This window comes from Phyllobates terribilis, unplaced genomic scaffold, assembly GCF_046119375.1.
Source record: "Phyllobates terribilis strain yellow unplaced genomic scaffold, ASM4611937v1 Scaffold_1__5_contigs__length_1240528914, whole genome shotgun sequence".
NCBI classification, from domain to species: Eukaryota; Metazoa; Chordata; class Amphibia; order Anura; family Dendrobatidae; genus Phyllobates; species Phyllobates terribilis.
In genome coordinates, this window is record NW_027362761.1 from 168,446,839 (window position 1) to 168,466,754 (window position 19,916).

The 19,916-nt window shown below is 46.5% G+C and overlaps 1 protein-coding gene across 1 annotated transcript in view; it reads right to left on the reverse strand.

The window, feature by feature from the left end:
- LOC141166145 (doublesex- and mab-3-related transcription factor 1-like) overlaps positions 1–11,506 on the reverse strand; it is a 531,682-nt gene extending 520,176 nt beyond the window's left edge. Inside the window, exon 1 of the mRNA XM_073652547.1 lies at positions 11,291–11,506. Coding sequence (XP_073508648.1) covers positions 11,291–11,506 — 216 coding nt within the window. The remainder of the gene's footprint in view (positions 1–11,290) is intronic.
- Positions 11,507–19,916: the final 8,410 nt, after the last annotated feature.

A 19,916-nucleotide genomic window follows, 5' to 3' on the forward strand; every position in this document is an offset into this window, starting at 1 on the left:
GGATTGTGTCTTTATTTCAATTAAAGGACTTTATTCTGGGTGTTTGTGTTTTTTTTAACTTTGACTATGGGGTTAGTAATGGGGGTGTCTTATAGACGCCTCTCCATTAATAACCTGGGCTTGATGTCAGCTGGCATTATAAGCTGACATCAACCCCAACCCTATTACCCCCTGCCACCGCACCAGGGCAGCGTGGAAGAGCGAGGCTAAGTGCCAGAATTGGCGCATCCTATGAATGCGCCATTTCTGGGGCGGCTGACGGCTGGTGTTTCTAGCCTGGGAGGGGGCAAATATTCATGGCACCCTTCCTGGGCTATTAATATCAGCCCCCAGCTGTCTGCCTAGCCTTTGCTAGCTATTAAATTAGGGGGGACCCCACGTCATTTTTTGGGGGGGTCCCCCATTTTAATAGCTAGTAAAGGCTATGTATTCAGCTGGGGGCTGATATTAGTAGCCTGGGAAGCTTCGTGGGTATTACCCCCTTCCCAGGCTTCAAACATCTGCCCCAGCCGTCTGCTTAACCTCCGCTAGAGCCTAAAATTAAGGGGAACCCCACGCCAATTTTTTTAATAATAAATCCTTTATTTTAATACTAAATGACAAGTACAGTAACCAACACTATCACTGTACTTCATATATATGTGACTGACATGTTTCTATCTATCTAATCTATGTGTGAAGCTCTATTCTGTCTGTTATAAATTGTCGGGTACCGCTGCTGAATTGCCGGCCGGCTTTTTTAAAGAGACGGTGCATGAAAACACTATTATTTTTTTTGATAAATCCTTTACGCTAAATGACAAGTACAGTAATCAACACTGTCACTGCACTTCTTATATATGTGACTGACATGTTTCTATCTATCTAATCTATGTGTGATTCTCTATTCCTTCTATTCTAAATTGTCGGGTACCGCTGCTGAATTGCCGGCCGGCTTTTTTAAAGAGACGGTGCATGAAAACACTATTATTTTTTTTGATAAATCCTTTACGCTAAATGACAAGTACAGTAAGCAACACTGTCACTGTACTTCGTATATATGTGGCTGACATGTTTATATCTATCTAATCTATGTGTGAAGCTCTATTCTTTCGGTTCTAAATTGTCGGGTACAGGTGTATGCCGCTGCTGAATTGCCGGCTTTTCATGTTTCACTGTTGGCACTGTTCCCATCGATTTGGGCAATCACTGTAATGCCACAACCACCATGGCTGTGGCATTACAGTGAGTGGCAGACAATCCCTGCATGATTGGTGCTCTAAATAGCGCCAGACATGCAGGACACGCTTTTGGTGCACGAACAGTTATCGAACATAACCTCGAACAGCCGAATTTTTTGCAAATCGTTCGGGTTCGTCGAACAACTCGAACACCGCCCAAAACAGCTCGAATTTGAGATTGGCGAACAGTTCTAGTCGAACACCGCTCATCTCTACCATACAGCTCCATCAGCCGAAAAATAAAAAAGTTAAAGCTCTCAGAATAAAGCAATGCAAAAAAATAATTTTTTTCTATAAAATAGTTTTTATTGTGTAAAGGCGCCAAAACATAAAAAAACTACATAAATATAGTATCACTGTAAACGTACTGACCCAAAAATAACACTGCCTTATCAATTTTATCGCACATGGATTGGCATAAAAAAAACGAAAAAAAAAAAATAATAATAATTCTGAATTGTTGGTTTTTGTGGATTGGGGGTGCGGGGTGCCACGCATCCCGAGATTGGGGGCGAGGAGTGCCACGCATACTGGGATTGGGGGTGCAGGGTGCCACGCATACCGGGATTTGGGATGAGGGGTGCCAGGCATACCGGGTTTGGGGATGAGGGGTGCCATGCATACCGGGATAGGGATGAGGGATGGGGTACCATGCATACCAGGATGAGGGATACCATACACACCAGGATAGGGATGAGGGATGGGGTACCATGAATACCAGGATGAGTGATACCATACACACCAGGATAAGGATGAGGGGTGCCACGCATACCGGGATTGGGGGTGAGGGGTGCCACACATACTGGGATTGGGGGTGAGGTGTGCCACGCATACCAGGATTGGGGGTGAGGGGTGCCAAGCATACCAGGATTGGGGGTGAGGGGTGCCACGCATACCAAGATTGGGGGTGAGGGATACCACACATACCAGGATTGTGGGGTGAGGGGACCATGCATACCAGGATTGTGGGCTGAGGGGTACCACACATACCAGGATTGTGGGGTGAGGGGACCATGCATAGCAGGATTGTGGGGTGAGGGGTACCACACATACCAGGATTGAGGGTGAGTGGTACCACGTATACCAGGATTGGGGGGTGAGGTGACCATGCATACCAGGATTGTGGGGTGAGGGGTACCACACATACCAGGATTGGGGGGTGAGGGGTACCACGCATACCAGGATTTGGGGGTGAAGGGACCATGCATATCAGGATTGAGAGTGAGGGGTGCCACGCATACCAGGATTGGGGATGAGGGGTGCCACACATACCGTGATTGGGGATTAGGTGTGCCACGCATACCAGGATTGTGGATGAGGGGTGCCACGCATACCGAGATTGGGGATGAGGGGTGCCACGCATACAAGGATTGGGGGTGAGGGGTGCCACATATGCCGGGATTGGGGATGAGAGGTGCCACACATTCTGGGATTGGGGATGAGGGGTGCCACGCATACCGGGATTGTGGATGACGGATGCCATACACACCAGGATAGTGATGAGGGGTGCCATGCATACCAGGATAGGGATGAGGGGTGCCACGCATACCGGGATTGGGGTTAGGAGTGCCACACATACCGGGATTGGGGGTGAGGAGTGCCACGCATACCGGGATTGGGGGTGAGGGGTACCACTCATACCGGGATTGGGGGTGAGGGGTGCCATGCATACCGGGATTGTGTGTGAGGGGTGCCACGTATACCGGGATTGGGGATGAGGGGTGCCACGCATACAAGGATTGGGGATGAGGGGTGCCACACATGTCGGGATTGGGGATGAGAGGTGCAATGCATGCCGGGATTGGGGATGAGGGGAGCCACGCATACCGGGATTGGGGATGAGGGGTGCCACGAATACCGGGATTGGGGATGAGGGATGCCATACACACCAGGATAGTGATGAGGGGTGCCAGGCATACCAGGATAGGGATGAGGGGTGCCACACATACCAGGATAGGGATGAGGGGTGCCACGCATACCAGGATTGGGGTGAGGGGTGCCACACATACCGGGATTGGGGGTGAGGGGTGCCACGCATACCGAGATTGGGGGTGAGGAGTGCCACGCATACCGGGATTGGGGGTGAGGGGTACCACGCATACCGGGATTGGGGGTGAGGGGTAACATGCATACTGGGATTGGGGGTGAGGGGTGGCATGCATACCGTGATTGGGGGTGAGGGGTGCCACGGATGCCGGGATAGAGATGAGGGATGGCATACACACCAGGATAGTGATGAGGGGTGCCACGCATACCAGGATAGGGATGAGGGATGCCACGCATACCAGGATAGGGATGAGGGGTGCCACGCATACTGGGATTGGGGTGAGGGGTGCCACACATACCTGGATTGGGGGTGAGGGGTGCCACGTATACCGAGATTGGGGGCGAGGAGTGCCATGCACACCGGGATTGGGGGTGCCACGCATACCGGGATTTGGGATGAGGGGTGCCAGGCATACCGGGATTGGGGATGAGGGGTGCCATGCATACCGGGATAGGGATGAGGGATGGGGTACCATGCATGCCAGGGTGAGGGATACCATACACACCAGGATAGGGATGAGGGATGGGGTACCATGCATACCAGGATGAGTGATACCATACACACCAGGATAAGGATGAGGGGTGCCACGTATACCGGGATTGGGAGTGAGGTGTGCCACGCATACCAGGATTGGGGGTGAGGGGTGCCAAGCATACCAGGATTGGGGGAGAGGGGTGCCACGCATACCAAGATTGGGGGTGAGGGGTGCCACGCATACCAGGATTGGGGGTGAGGGGTGCCATGCATACCAGGATTGGATGGGGGGGACAGGATGGGGGCAGCACAAATACAAGGAGGGGGGCAGCACATACTGGCATGGGAGACCATATACCAATAAAAATGCTCGCCACCCAAGAGTAGAACGGGTTCAATAGCTAGTGCATAATATATTAGAATAGGCAGTTACTCATTCTGTGTTTAGCTCACCATCATAGGGCATAACAGGGTGAGTGAGAGACAGCCGTCGAGGAACGGGGGCGCCAAACTCGCTACCTTAGGGTGCTAACCCCATAATAGGCCGGATCTTTTCAGGCCATTAATAGGGCAAAATAAGTATCTACTATCTGCGCCTGTATGGCCTAATAATATCCTGTAGGGATGTTGGTTTTTAATGTTTTTTGCCTAGTTACATTTAGTGACGGGAGTATATTTCTCTTATCACATGGGATGTTTTTGGTGTTTTTAAGATTGTTAAATAAAATCTAGTTTTAGAGGATTTATGTTTACACTATCCCACTTTATGAACTGTCTACTACATGTTTGACTGTTACAAAGAACTTGGTGTCCTATGCATTGTGTGTGGCGGTTCCTGTGGACGGAAGCCTGGAGGCAGTTGAGACCTGCAGCCTACAAGTGAGTGTGATACACCCCACACCCTACAGTACACTGGGACTGGGACACCCATTGTCTGTAAAGTACTAGAGCAAAACCATACAGCAGCTCAGTAATGACTACTGCTCTATAGCACATTACATTTGGCGTAGTTGGTAGCATCGATTCATGCATCAAGAAAATTTGACAGATGCAGGGAAGGATCTTGTGTAAACAAAGATGGCGCTGAACACCGACGACATGATGGCAGTGATTTGCGCTAAAAGGCTAGATGGACCGGCCCATTGTGGCCATACAAGAGGAACTGCGCGAAAATCCGTCCACCCTAGGAAGTGGCTTGTTTAGAAAAGCCAGTCTATGGTGAGCAGTACCCACTCCCAATGGGTGCAACGAAAGAAAAATAAACCACACCCATTACAGTAAGTCAATGGAGAGTGGGCAGAGACTGCCAGAAAATGGGCAGGTGAACCGGAAGTAGCTACACCCAGGAAGAGGGGGAGCCATGGAAAAGTGCACCCCCAGAAAAGCAGGCCAGCGCCATTGTTGGTGAGCAGACAGAGAGACAAACAAGTGACTAAGGAGAGATATCATAACGCAGCACAAAGCAGTGGGTCCAGACGAACTGAATAGCAGCAAAGGATGAGAGAGCAGGAGCAGGAGATGCGGCCGGGAGTACTGGAGCCACTGCTGGATCTCGCCGAACCTGTTGAAAAAAACAGCACCCGGAACAGGACCTCAAGGCCAAAGTTTCTGGACCAGTCCCCAAGCCCAAGCCTGACCTCTGAGAAGAAGCGGCCGTGTCAGTATGGTTGAAGCCCTGCAGTCGAGCAGCACGATTGAAGGCCCTGCTGGCGGTGACAGCCGTAAGTTCTCCCCGACCCCCTAACAAGACCCCGGTCCCGGAAGCAACTCCCACTTGCCTACCACGCATGTACATGGAGAAACCCCAGCCCCCGAGAAGATCCGATGGGTATCCCGGGTGATCCACGGGAAGAGGGAGAGGGAAAAGTAGAAGTGGGTACGGGCTCAATTGCAGATCCCAGAGGTGGCGAAGTCAGCTTCCGTATGACATAGGGGCGTGTGGCACTGCAATTCTGCGAAAGTCTATGAATTAATACAAGAGGCGATCACTGTGAACAAGATATATGATCAGGAAATCGCCTACGTTTCGCCAAAAAAGAACAGACCGCAAGGGCAGTATATGGTCGTGGTGACTGTTATTCCTCCAGGTGAGAAAGACCCCGGGGCAATACGGCTGGAAAAAGTGAACCCTCAGGCGGCCGAACAGCTGCGACCGGTAAACATCTCAACAAAAGCTCCAACGCCTTCCAGTGAGGCACTTTCCAGCACTATTGGGTGAACAAAAAAGAACAGTGGGGAATTGTGGTCCAGGAGCTTGTCCTCCACCACCAGAAGCAGAAATCCAGCTCTGACTGAGGAGGCCAGTGCTCCGGCCACCGTGATCGTGTCTTAGAGCCCCCACTCAACTCCCTATTTCAGACAGGCTGGAGTGAGGGAAACCCTGGTGTAAGGCAGGCACGGTATCCAAGATGGTGGAAAAAATGATAGATGCGGCCCAAGCGGTCCAGTTGTGCCAGTTACACCAAAAAGGATGCATGGAAGGAACTGTTTTGTGTTCCAGAGGGCAGGAGGCCCCAAATTAACCGGGAACCCCCTGGATGTTGGCCAGGACAGCCAAAGAGTTATGGTTTTCCCCCTCCCAGATGATTTTAAGCACAGTTGCGTATGACCCTGCTGGATTAAGGGACTCTCAAACCCTTTCTGCTTTTATGGACTGTGTAACCTGAAGGGACTGTTGTTAGCAAACTAAGGGGGGGGGGTGAACAACCCAAAGATTCGAGCCAAGTCAGGCCTGTATGGACTATGCTCCTGGACTGCTGGAGCTGTTGCTGTGTGGGGCTAAGGGCCATTGTTTTTATGAAAAAAGGACTCAGAAGGACATGGTATGTGCCCATGGACTGTTGGCGGATGTTGTGTTGGCCTACCGGCCGAAGAACTTGTGGTCTTTAATTTTTGGTGTTAGTGCACTCACCATCAATGGACGCTCAATACCCCAGAAGAGAAGGTAAATGGTTTTATGCGAATGTTATATGCTACATGTTGTCTTCTAGGTTCCAGAATGGTAGAGGACGACCTTGTTAAAAGAGGGCAGGAATGTAAGGATGTGGACTGTCTTTTGTATTAAATAACTCATCTGCCAGATAAGCAGATGTAAATTCTAAATGTATATTCACTGCTTCCTCCGCCCATCTCTTGGTGCCAAAAGATGAGTGGGGGAAGAAGTGAATATTAATTTTATGCTCTAATTGCAGAGGTCAATGGGCCGAGCATCAGGTCTCTCGGGTCTTAGATAGACCCGATGACACAATACAGCCAGCCAATCATGGTAATTCCAGTACCCAACGTGGCTACTGCGTTACTGTGTATGGCAGACAATCCCCGCATGTTGATTGGCTGTCTAACAGCAGTGAAATATGCGGGTCAGGGCCTCGAGTATTGCGCTCAAGCACCCACGATACTTTGTCGAGTAATGAGAGTTCCCGAGCATCTTAATGCTCGATCAATAACGAGCAGTGCCAAGCCCACTCGCTCATCACTATTTATAACCTCAGTTTTTCCTCAAGCCCACAGGGGCATGATAACATGTAAAGAGGGCAGACTGGTCTTGAGAAACTAATGCCCATGGAATAGTCAAAGGTCTAATTAGCATAAGAAAAACGTAGGTTATAAATACTTTTTTAAACATGGATTTAAGTGAATAACATTATAAGGGTTGGTTAGGCAGGGGATATAGTAAGACATATGGGAATGTTGCTGGGTTGGAGGGCATGGGGGACCTGACAGGTTCCCTTTACAGGTTTGCTCACATCTGCGTATAAATACAATGCAAGTATTGTGATAAAAAATTGCATTGAACTCGCACTAATGTTATTTACTGAGGCTGAGGAAAAAAATCACAGCATGCTATGTATGGCAGTGTATATCAGACGAGACTCACCAACGCAAGTCAATGGGTGTGTGAAAAAAAATCGGACGGCACACGGATCATCTGTATGCCGTCCGATATTTACGCACACATCTCAAAGGAACCACGAAATGTCATCAATCAAGCAGTGGAAAATCACAGCCAGAACCCTCAGAATAGATAGGTGATAGATACAGTAGAATAGATGAATATAGTGCAGATATATAATTTCACAAGCCCCCTACATATTATAAACAGTCACCTTTAGTGCCTTTCATGTGAAGTTTATTCTACAGTATTTTAGGCTTTTTTAACCTAATGAAAAAATAATAAAAACGACATGGGCCCCCCTATTTTATGAAACCAGCAAAGGTAAAGCAGACAGCTGTGAGCTGATATTAACATTCTGGGAAGGTCCATGATTATTAGGCCCTTCTCAGCCTAAAAATACCAGCCCACAGTCACCCCAGAAGAGGCACATCAAATTAGATAAGCCAATTCTGGCGCTTTGCCTTCACTCTCCCCGATTACTCTGGTGCGTGGCAATCAGGGTAATGGTGCTGTCCTCTGTGTCTGTGCCACTCTGATGAGCGTTATCGTTACTGAAGTCATCGCTGTTCAGAGCCGCCAGGTCTCGCAGAGAACAGTGTGAGCCGGGAGTGGCTGCTACTAAAAGTCTATGGAGACTAAGAACAAGGCTCCATTGGCTTTTAAAGAGAAAATTGGGGAACGTTGTGGGAAGTGCTAGACTACGTCGGACCTGCGTGGGACCCTTTTTTTTGTAATAGATTGGTGAATGAGGTCCAGTGTCCTATTTCTATCTTTTTATGTTTTTCAGGTTTCCATTTGTGGACTACGTCAGATTCCCGATATTACATCGGATTTCCTGGACTACGTCGGACTAGGACTTGCACGTCGGACTACATCTGATAGACACCCCCATTACTAGCCCAGTAATAAAAAAAATACACATACCAAAAATACTTTATTTTTGACAAATCACAGCTGACATCAACCCGAGGCCCCAACCCTTGATTGCCAACACATCAGGGCAATGGAGAAGATTGAAGGCAAAGAACATCTAATGTGATGCGCCACTTCAGGGGCGGCTGCGGGCTGGTATTTTTAGGCTGGAAAGGGTCCAATAACCAGGGACCTTTCCAGCCTGGAAACAGTCTTACCAACACTAGGTCAGATTACCAATAGACTAGCAGGATGCTGCAGACCCCCATGATAAAGGCAGAGGCAGCACAGGTGAAAAATACGGATGCGGACAGCCACTCACAAACCTACCAATTCATGGAGGGGGTGACGGTGTAGTATTAAAAATGCACACAGGTGAGGTTTGCATAGGATGCCAGTCACACAGGTATAGGTGCATCTCACTAAATTAGAATATCATCAAAAAGTTAATTTATTTCAGTTCTCAAGCTGCTTGAGATCTAGTGTGAAGTTTCCACAATCAGTGATGGTTTGGGGAGCCATGTCATCTGTGGTGTAGGTCCACTGTGTTTTATCAAGACCAAAGTCAGCGCAGCCATCTACCAGGAAATTTTAGAGCACTTCATGCTTCCCTCTGCCGACAAGCTTTTAGGAGATGGAAATTTCATTCTCCAGCAGGACTTGGCACCTGTCCACCTTGCCAAAAGCACCAATACCTGGTTTAAAAACAACAGTATCACTGTGCTTGATTGGCCAGCAAACTTGCCTGACCTTAACCCCATAGAAAATCTATGGGGTATTGTCAAGAAGAAGATGAAAGACATCAGACCCAACAATGCAGACGAGCTGAAGGCGGCTATCAAAGCAACCTGGGCTTTCATAACACCTCAGCAGTGCCACAGGCTGATCGCCTCCATGCCACTCCGCATTCATACAGTAATTGATGCAAAAAGAGCCCCGAAAAAGTATTGAGTGCATTTACTGAACATACATTTCAGCAGGCCAACATTTTGGATTTTAAAAACATTTTTCAAGCTGTTGTTTTAAAGTATTCTAATTTACTGAGATAATGACTTTTGTGTTTTCATTGGCTGCAATCATCAAAATGAACTGTAATAAACACTTAAAAGAGATCACTCTGTTTATAATGACTCTATGTAATATATGAATTTTACTTTTTGTATTGAAGAACTGAAATAAATTAGCTTTTTCATGATATTCTAATTTAGTGAGATGCACCTGTATGTATGATGCAAATTGTCTGGCTTATAGCCTATTGATGACAACCATACTATTAGATCAGATGGGCTGCCAAGGACAATATAAGTGCACCCCACAAGACAAGATGCCCCAATTCACCCAAACAACACTAAAGGGCTTGGCTGTATTCTGCATAAAATGGAAAAATGTGCAATAAAAAGATGAAAAATAATGTATAAAATAAATACATTACACGAGGTATTGGTCAATATTTTGGCCAAGATACACAAATTCGCAACCCTCATCAAGGGTCCTCAAACTTGCGAGTCCTAACACTAAAATTAAGAAAAGCTCACAGAAAAAAAACGGAAATTCAAAAAACATGACAGAAAAGGAAACAGTCTTACCAACACCAGGTCCGATTTATCCTGGGGGTCGGCTGCATCCTGCTAGTACATTGGTAATCTGACCTGGTGCTGGTAAGACTGTTTCCTTTTCTATGATGTTTTTTTTAATTTTTGTCCTTTTTAGTGAGCCTTTCCAGCCTGATAATATCAGCTCTCAGTTGTCTGCTTTACCTTTGCTAACTATATCAAGAATAGGGGAGACCCCACATCATTTTTTAATTGTTTATTTATTTATTAGGTTAAACAGGCCTGAAAAGCTGGAAAATAAACTCCACATGAAAGTCACTAAAGGTTGTAAAGGGTGCAAGTTTATAATATGTAGGATGCTTGTGAAATTATATATCCGCAAGATATCTATCTATTCTATCTATCTATCATATATCTATTTATTATCTATCTATTATAAGTTATATGTTTCCATCATCTATCTATAACTGTATAGAAGATTGCTATATTAGTTTTGTAAACAAGTTTTAAGCTACAAAAAGCATTATAGTGTGTAAAAGATGATGTTAAAAACACATTGCATACGAATTGCATACGCATGTCATATGGATGCTAGGCAAGAAAAATATCCCAAACTCACATAGCACTCGCATAACATACGGAAAGACATACGCCTGACACTTTCCAACTTTTATGGTTGAGAATCTGAGGGATTTTATATACACAGATGTGAGTGAACCCTAAAGGATACAAATACAGATCCTTAGTTGCAGCTCGAATAGGCACTTTCAATGGTGCTCAGTGATACAAAGTAGAACCATAGAACAATGCAACGTCAAAGAATATAGTCCACGTCATTCACCAGATGTTCATTGAATATCCTTTATTCATGGATAAGAAGATGTACAAGAGGAATAGAATCCCAGGAAACCCAAGCTGTTTCATGTGTGAAAATGCATTATTTTCTTGAGGCCTTGAGAAAGCATACTCACATGTGAAATTCCCCTAGGTTTTTCTGGGATACTATTCTTCATATGCACCTGAAATCTGTGAATAAAGCAAACTGAATGGACATTTGGAGAGTACTGTGGAATATAGTCTTTGAAATTGGATATTTCTGTATCTATGTACAAATGAAATATTTACACCTTACAAGAAAAAAAAACATGAAAAAAACCTTAAATAAAAACAAAAATAAATTCCTATTTACCTGGGCAGCCATAACACGCTGTCTTTCTGCAATAAGGCTGCATTTTTTGCACTGGCAGTCCCTCCACATACAGAAACGCTTGTGACCCTTCAAAGGAGATGAATAGCCATGGTTCCTGCAACGGGCACACTTAGGTAAGCGTGATGTAATCTTTCCATTGCCCCTTATAGAGACAGAGCTTTGCATCTTCTTAAGTGGCTCTACGTTGATGGACATCTTGCTTCTTTCCACATGTAAAGATCAGAAAGGTGGAGTGAAACTTTTCTCGCTACAATCCTGTATTAAAAGAAAAATGTTACTGCCTTGTTCTCAAGAAATACAAAACTTGGCAACACATTGAATGCTGTGTGATATGAGTGGGAGAAAGCAAGAAAGCAGGGAGTAAGCAACAAATGCACAAATCTCCCTCCCACAATCCTGTATGGAAGCTCAGAAAAGATTACGTGAAATTGTGGTTCACTGATACAATTGAAAACAATCATGGTATTAACTGCCAGCATCTTTCACAGAGTCTCCTATTTAGGCCAGGGTCCCACTAGCATATGGCATCCGATGCAATAGCATCGGATGCGATATGCTAATGACATTCGGCACCTGCTCTGCTGCGAGCGGGAACCGAGAGTCAGTGCTAAGTGCTCCGATCCTTTCGCACAGATAGGATAGCAGCACAGCTGTGAAAAGAATGGAGAAATCAATTTCTCCATCTCCTCTGTTGCTGGCATCGGCGGGAATCGCACTGCACTTGGGTGATATCCTGCGGGGGCTCACAACCTACAAGGGTTGGTTGAGGATACAGTAGGCGAGGGTACAGCTGGTCATGAAGTGGTATGGTGGAGCCAGGGTTACTGCAGGTTGTAGGATTGTTGGAAGAGGTGGCTTTTCAGGTAGGCGAGAGTCTGATATGCTGGGGTAGAGAGTTCCAGAGTAGGGGGGGATGCACGAGAGAAATCTTGTATGCGATTGTGGGAAGAGGAGATAAAAGGGTAGTAGAGAAGAAGATCTTGTGAGGATCGGAGGTTGCGTGCAGGTAAGTATCGGGAGACCAGGTCACAAATGTATGGAGGAGACAGGTTGTGGATGGCTTTATATGACATGGTTAGGGCTTTGAAATGGAGTCTCTGGGCAATGGGGAGCCAGTGAAGGGATTGACAGACAGGAGAGGCCAGGGAATAGCGGGGGGACAGGTGGATTAGTCGGGCAGCAGAGCTTAGGGTAGATTGTAGGGGTGCGAGAGTGTAAGAAGGGAAGCCACAGAGCAGGAGATTGCAGTAGTTGAGGCGAGAGAAGATGAGGGCGTGCACTAGGGTTTTTGCAGATTCGTGGTGGAGGAATGTGCGGATCCGGGAAATATTTTTCAGCTGGAGTTGGCAGGAAATGGAAAGGGATTGGATATGAGATTTTAAGGAGAGATCAGAGTCAAGGGTTCCCCCTTGGCATCGAGCTTGGGGGACTGGGGAGAGTGGACAGCCATTGATTTTAATAGATAGGTCAGATGGGGGGTTGAGCGAGATGGTGGAAATATGATGAATTCAGTTTTATCCATATTAAGTTTTAGGAATCTAGCAGAGAAGAAAGATGAAATAGCAGACAGGCAGTGTGGGATTCTGGTTAGTAGGGAGGTGATATCAGGTCCAGAGAGATAGATCTGTGTGTCGTCAGCATAGAGGTGATAGTGAAAGCCGTGAGCCTCTATGAGCTGTCCCAAGCCGAAGGTGTAGATGGAGAAGAGCAGGAGTCCTAGAACTGAACCTTGGGAAACACCGACAGATAGGGGGCGAGATGAGGAGGTGGTGTGTGAGTGGGAGATGCTGAATGTCCGGTCTGTTAGGTATGAGGAGATCCAAGATAGGGCCAAGTCTCTAATGCCGAGAGATGAGTCTGTAGTAAGAGGGAATGGTCTACTGTGTCAAAGGCAGATGACAGGTCCATAAGGAGAAGGACTGAGTAGTGTCAGTAGAATGGTGCGGTTGGAAGCCATATTGGAGGCAGTCAAAGAGGGAGCATGAGGAGAGGTGGGAGGACAGCTCAAGATGGACGTGTTGATCCAGTAGTTTTGAGGCATAGGGGAGAAGTGATTTGGGGCAATAGCTAGACAGAGAGGATGGGTCAAGGGATGGCTTTTGAGGATGGGTGTGATCGAGGCATGTTTGAAGCATGAGGGAAAGACACCAGTTGTTAGTGACAGGTTGAAGAGGTGGGTTAGGGTTGTGATGAAGACTGCGGTAAGGTTTGGGATGAGGTGTGACGGGATTGGGTCAAGTTCATAGGTGGTGAGATGTGACTTGGAGAGTAAAGGGGAAAGTTGATCTTCAGAGATGGCAGAGAAGCTGGTTTTGGAGGAGGAGACTTGAGTATATATGAGGAGGGACTGTGAGGACTTATCTCAAAATCTTTGTCTGATGCTGTCAATCTTCTGCTTGAACAATGAGGCAAAGTTTTCAGCAGAGATGAGTGGAGAGGGAGAAGGTGCTGGGGGATGGAGGAGAGAATTGACAGGGAGGATATGAGAGATGAGAAATATGTTTGTTTTGATGCAGTGAGCGTGGACCTGAAAGTAGTGAGGGCTTGTTTGAATGCGATGAAGTACTCGTTGGAGTGGGACCTTTTCCATCTCCGCTCAGCAATCCTGGAAGCCCGTCTCAGTTTTTTAGTCAGGCTGTATGCCAGGGCTGCCTGCTGATTGAGCGAGCTGTGGTATTATGTATGAGGGGGCGATCAATTCAAGAGCTGCAGCTGTTGTGGTGTTATATAAGGTGGAAGCGGCATCTGCATCATGTAAAGAATTTATGTCTGCAAGAGGGAGGAGGGATTCAGAGAGTGAGTGTAGGTTGAGGTGTTTAAGATTTCTGCGAGGGTGTTCAAGTTTCTGGATGGGGGATTGGTCAGAAAGATGGAGAGGAGAGTTAGAGAGGTTGGTCAGGGAACAGAGGCGGGTGAAGATGAGGTCCAGTTTGTGGCCATCTTTGTGAGTGGGGGCTGAAGACCATTGAGCAAGGCCAAAGTAGGAAGTGAGGGATATAAGCTTAGAGACAGATGAGTGGGAAGTGTCAATGGGGATGTTGAAATCGCACATGATGATAGTGGGGATGTCAGTGGAAAGGAAGTGACGTAGCCAGGTGGTGAAGTGGTCTAAGAAGGTGGTGGCTGGCCCTGGGGGGCGGTAAATGACAGCCAGTTGGAGGTTGGATGTCTTGGAGCATGTCAAATTCTCTTGCTAATTTCCACAACAGAAAGTTGACCACTAGAATGTATTGAATGGGGTGAATCCGCACAGTTCAGTGAACACATGCGAATTTAATTGCATACAATAGAACGCAGTGTTTTGGACGCAGCAAAAATATGCTGCATTCAAGGCACTGCTAAGTACAGATCACGGACACAGAGCCTAAATTTAAAAAAAAATATTGCTTGGACTCCTGAGTCATTTTCATAACCAGCAGAGGAAAAGCCGACCGCTGGGAGCTGATATTAGTAGTGGCCATTAGCCAAAAATCTTCCCTGGCTATTAATAACAGCCCACAGCTAGTTACTTAGCCTTTATGGGTAGATTACAGGGGGACCCCAGAAAAAAATTGATGTAGGGTCCCCTTATAAAGTCTAACCAAAAAAGGCTAAGCAGACAGCTGTGGGCTGATATTAACAGCCAGGGAAGGGGTCATGGATCCTGGCCCCCTGCACGGCTAATAATATCAGCTCTCAGCAGTCCCAGAAATAGCTCATCCATAAGATGCACCAAATCTGGCGCTTTAGCCTCTGGCCTTCCCACTGCCGTGTAGTGGTGGCGAGTGGGGTTATTAGGTTGGGGTTCATGTCAGCCTTGTATTAGCGGCTGACATGAAGCCCAGGTTAGTAATGGAAAGGCGTCTTATAGACGCCCTCATTACTCACCCCATAGTAAGGTTTATGATGGTTTTTCAATAAAAACACGGCCAAAATAAAGTCTTTTATTGAAATAAAATTACACACGGTTTTAATAATTTATTTATTGTTCTCCTAATCCTCGAATCCCTCATTTCCTGTAAAAACCATATCCCTCACCTGTCCATTGTCATGACGTAATCCGAGTGTTCCAATGTGATTCGGGTCACTTATACAGCAGCCACATCAATCACAGTCGGATGATGGGAGAAGTAGTCTTCTTTCCTGGCCCGGATACCATTCTTTCTGCGTTTTTGCAGCGTATTTGGCTCATTGATTTCAATTGAGTCAGTCAAATCCACAGCAAATCCGCAAGTATATTTATACCTGCGGGTTTGCTGCTGTTCAATTGAAGTCAATAGGCGGGAAACGCTGTAGAAATGCTACAAAAAATGGACATGCTGCGGATTTAAAAGCAATGACAATCCTGAGTGGAAAATTCCAGATCATTTGTTCAGCACATCAGGATTGATCCTGCCAGTAGCATATGCTTGTCTCAAAGATTAAGCCATGCACATGTAAGTACACGCGGACGGTACAGTGAAACTGCGAATGGCTCATTTAATCAGATTTTCAATGAATTGCATGGGCTGGGTATCAAATTTCACCACCCAATAAAAGTAAATTCACACAAGGAGAAGGACTTCGGTATCTGGGCAAATTAAATATTGACAAATCCCTCAGACCAGATGGCATTCTTTCATGGATATTGAGGGAGTTGAGCTCAGTAACTGACAGATCACTGTATCTCATTTTCTTAGACTATCTTGTAATATGGTCAGTGCCGTGTGGTGACAGTTTCTGCACGTACTGGAGACACTGACACACACAGACCCATTCAAATCTATGGGTCTGCGCACATGTCAGTGTACTTCCATGGATCGTGTGTCTGTTTGCTCCATGCACTGACATGTCAGTTTTTTTGCGAATGCATGGTACGCTAAAGTGTCTCATGCTGAAGACAGACGAATGACATCCATGTCTCATCAGTGTGACACGTACCGGGGCCTGGTAAGCAGCGCTACAGTTAGCACTTTTCCCAAGCGCCAGGTGCTGAATGCTGCCCTCATCATTGTTCCCTGCCAGCTCTGCGATCAGCACCAGCAGAGAGAATGATGAGGTTAGTAGTAGTCTGCTCCCGCAGTGTCCACCTGTAAAAGTAAGAATAAAATATACAAATACTCACCTAAGGGTCCCCTGCTGTAATCCATGTGTCCAATCAGCAGAGGAGTCGGGGAGAATGAGCCGCTGCAGCGAGAGGGCGCTGGATTTCTGCTGAGCTCAGGAGCGGTGTTCTGTCACTCATTGAGCTCAGTAGAAATCACTGCAGCAGCTCATTCTCCCCGGCTCCTTTTCTGATCGACCGCATGGATTACAGTGGGGGACACTTAGGTGAGTATATGGATTTTTTATTTTATTCTTATTTTTACATGTGGACACTGCAGGAGCAGACTACTATTACCCTTATCATTGTCCCTGCTGGTGCTGATCACAGCACCGGCACGGAACTATGATGAGGGCAGCATTCAGCACCTGGCAATTGGGAACAGCGTAAACTGCAGCTCTGATTCACAAGCGGTGGTACATGTGATCCTGATGCGGCACACGCTTGCCACACGTGTGACACACGGATATCTTCTATACCATTTTTTTCCGGTACCGGAAATATACGGATATGTGAAATCGGCCGAAGTCTGACATCAGTGGTGTGCAAAATGTTTTAAGGCATTACAATAGATGACCTGCAAAAATATATCACAGAGAATAACATAATAACTGACAATTAGCATGGATTCATGAAAGATAAGTCGTGTTTAAACAACATGTTGGGTTTCTGTGAGAAGATACAGTGGCATGTAAAACTTTGGCCCCCCCTGGTCAAAATTAGTGTTACTGTGAACAGTTAAGCAAGTTGAAGATGAAATTATCTCCATAAGGCCTAAAGTTAAAGATGACTCATTTCTTTTGTATTTTGGGCAAAAAATAAATAAATATATATATATTAGTAATTTTTACATTTTTAAAATTACAAAAAGATAAATGGGCCGATGCAAAAGTTTGGGCACACTTGGAGATTTGTGTGCTCAGATAACGTTGACCAAAGTTTCAGACTTTAATTAGCCTGTTAGGCTTATAGTTTGTTCATTATCATGAAAGGCCAGGTGATGCGACTTTACCAGCTTTATAAAAAACCCTTGTGCCAAAAAACAGCAGCTATGGGTTCTTCTAAGCAGCGGCCTAGCACTCTGAAAATGGTGTTGGCCCACAAAGCAGAAGGATATAAAGAGATAGCAAAGCGTTTTCAAGTGCCCTTTACTCAGTTCAAAATGAAATTAAGAAATGGCTTTAACAGGAACAGTGGAGGTCAAGATAAAGTCTGGATAAACAAGCAAAATTTAAGTGAAAGCTGCTTGTAGGATTGCTAGAGAGGCAAATCAGAACCCCCGCTTAACTGTAAAAGACCTTCAGAAAGATTTAGCAGACTCTGATGTTCTGGTACATTGTTCTAGAGTTCAGAGACACCTGCACAAACATGGCCTTCATAGAAGAGTCTTCAGAAGAAAACCTCTCCTGTGTCCTCACCATAAAATTCAACATCAGATGTATGCAAAATAACTTGTAAGCAAGCCTGATGCATTTTGGAAACAAGTCCTGTGGACTGATGAGGTTAAAATAGAACTCTTTGGCAACAATAATCAAAGGTATGTGTGGAGAAAAAAGGGCACACAATTTCTGTAAAAGAACATCTCGCCAACAATTAATCATGGGGTTTGATCAATCATGCTTTAGGATTCTTGATGCAAACATAACTCCATCTGTAAAAAAGCTGAAGTTTAAAAGAGGGAGGCTTCTACAAATGGATAATTATCCTAAACATACGTCAAAATTCACAATAGATGAATTTGATGCCTCCCACCATGCACCTGTCGTTGCAGAATTGCAACAATCACCGTCCACGTCCTTGTCCCACTGCAGCGTTCTGTTGTCCCTACCCCATTCCTTGCAATGCAAGCACAAGTATGCAGGCAGCCAGCCACCCACCCTCCCACAGACTGCAATACTATACTGCCAAATTTTTGACAGCTGCTTGCACTTGAAATGTGGCCTTTTAAGCTCGTGGAGGTGGAAGCTTTTCACAACCTCATGCCGCCAGTGACCGGGTGTCCATACTCGGTCCCCAGCCGCCACTATATTTCCCGGTATCGCCTCCACCTTCCACAAGCACGGGTCCCACAACATTATCCGTGCCCTCCCCAGTGCACTTACTGGGAAGGACCGCCTAACCACAAACGCGCGTGGACAGGTGAATGTGGCCAGGGACGGTACGGAGCCAGTCCACAACTTTTTTTTGCTGACAGTTGTATTTAGCTCGGTGAAAGGACTGGCATAGAGGGAAACCCTATCTACCCTGCATGTCATTTCTCACAGGAAGTCCTGTAATGTAGCTTGTTGCAGAAGCAATGGCAGCCCGTCCAACATCAACTTGCCCTTGTCGGTGGTGATTTGACACACACACACACATCTTTCTTTGCGCATTTAATTTCTTGAATACAGAGTTGGACAATGTCCTGATCTGTAATGCGGTTTGAGAAATAACATGCATAAGCATGGCCGATACACATTAAAAAAGGAGCCATAGAGTGTCAAGAAAGCCTTCCCCCACACTTTTCTTAGCCAGGGCTGCTTTTCGGCAGGGTTGGACGGGCCCGCCAGAGTACCGGAGACTCCTCCGGCGGGCCCTGGATTCTCCTTCAGGAGAGTTCATAGTGCCGAGGTGAGGCCATGATGATGATAGAGGCCACCATCTGCTTAGTTTTCTGTTACTTAGAATGCAAGTGCAAGTATGCAGCCAGCCACCCACCTACCCACAGGCCGCAACACTAAACTGTCAGATTTCTGGGCAGCTTTTTGCACTTGAAATATGGCCTTTTAAGCTCGTGGAGGTGGAAGCTTTTCACAACCTCATGCCGGCGGCGGCCAGGTGTCCATACTCGGTCCCCAGCCGCCACTATATTTCCCGGTATCGCCTCCGCCTTCCACAAGCACGGGTCCCACAACATTACCCGTGCCCTCCCCAGTGCTCTTACTGGGAAGGACCGCCTAACCACAAACATGTGGACAGGTGAATGTGGCCAGGGATGGTACGGAGCCAGTCCACAACTTTTTTTTGCTGACAGTTGTATTTAGCTCGGTGAAAGGACTGGCATAGAGGGAAACCCTATCTACCCTGCATGTCATTTCTCACAGGAAGTCCTGTAATGCAGCTTGTTGCAGAAGCAATGGCAGCCCATCCAACATCAACTCGCCCTTGTCGGTGGTGATTTGACGCACACACACATCTTTCTTTGCGCATTTAATTTCTTGAATACAGAGTTGGACAATGGCCTGATCTGTAATGCGGTTTGAGAAATAACATGCATAAGCATGGCCGATACACATTAAAAAAGGAGCCATACAGTGTCAAGAAAGCCTTCCCCCACACTTTTCTTAGCCAGGGCTGCTTTTCGGCAGGGTTGGACGGGCCCGCCAGAGAACCGGAGACTCCTCCGGCGGGCCCTGGATTCTCCTTCAGGAGAGTTCATAGAGCCGAGGTGAGGCCATGATGATGATAGAGGCCACCATCTGCTTAGTTTTCTGTTACTTGGAATGCAAGTGCAAGTATGCAGCCAGCCACCCACCCACCCACAGGCCACAACACTAAACTGCC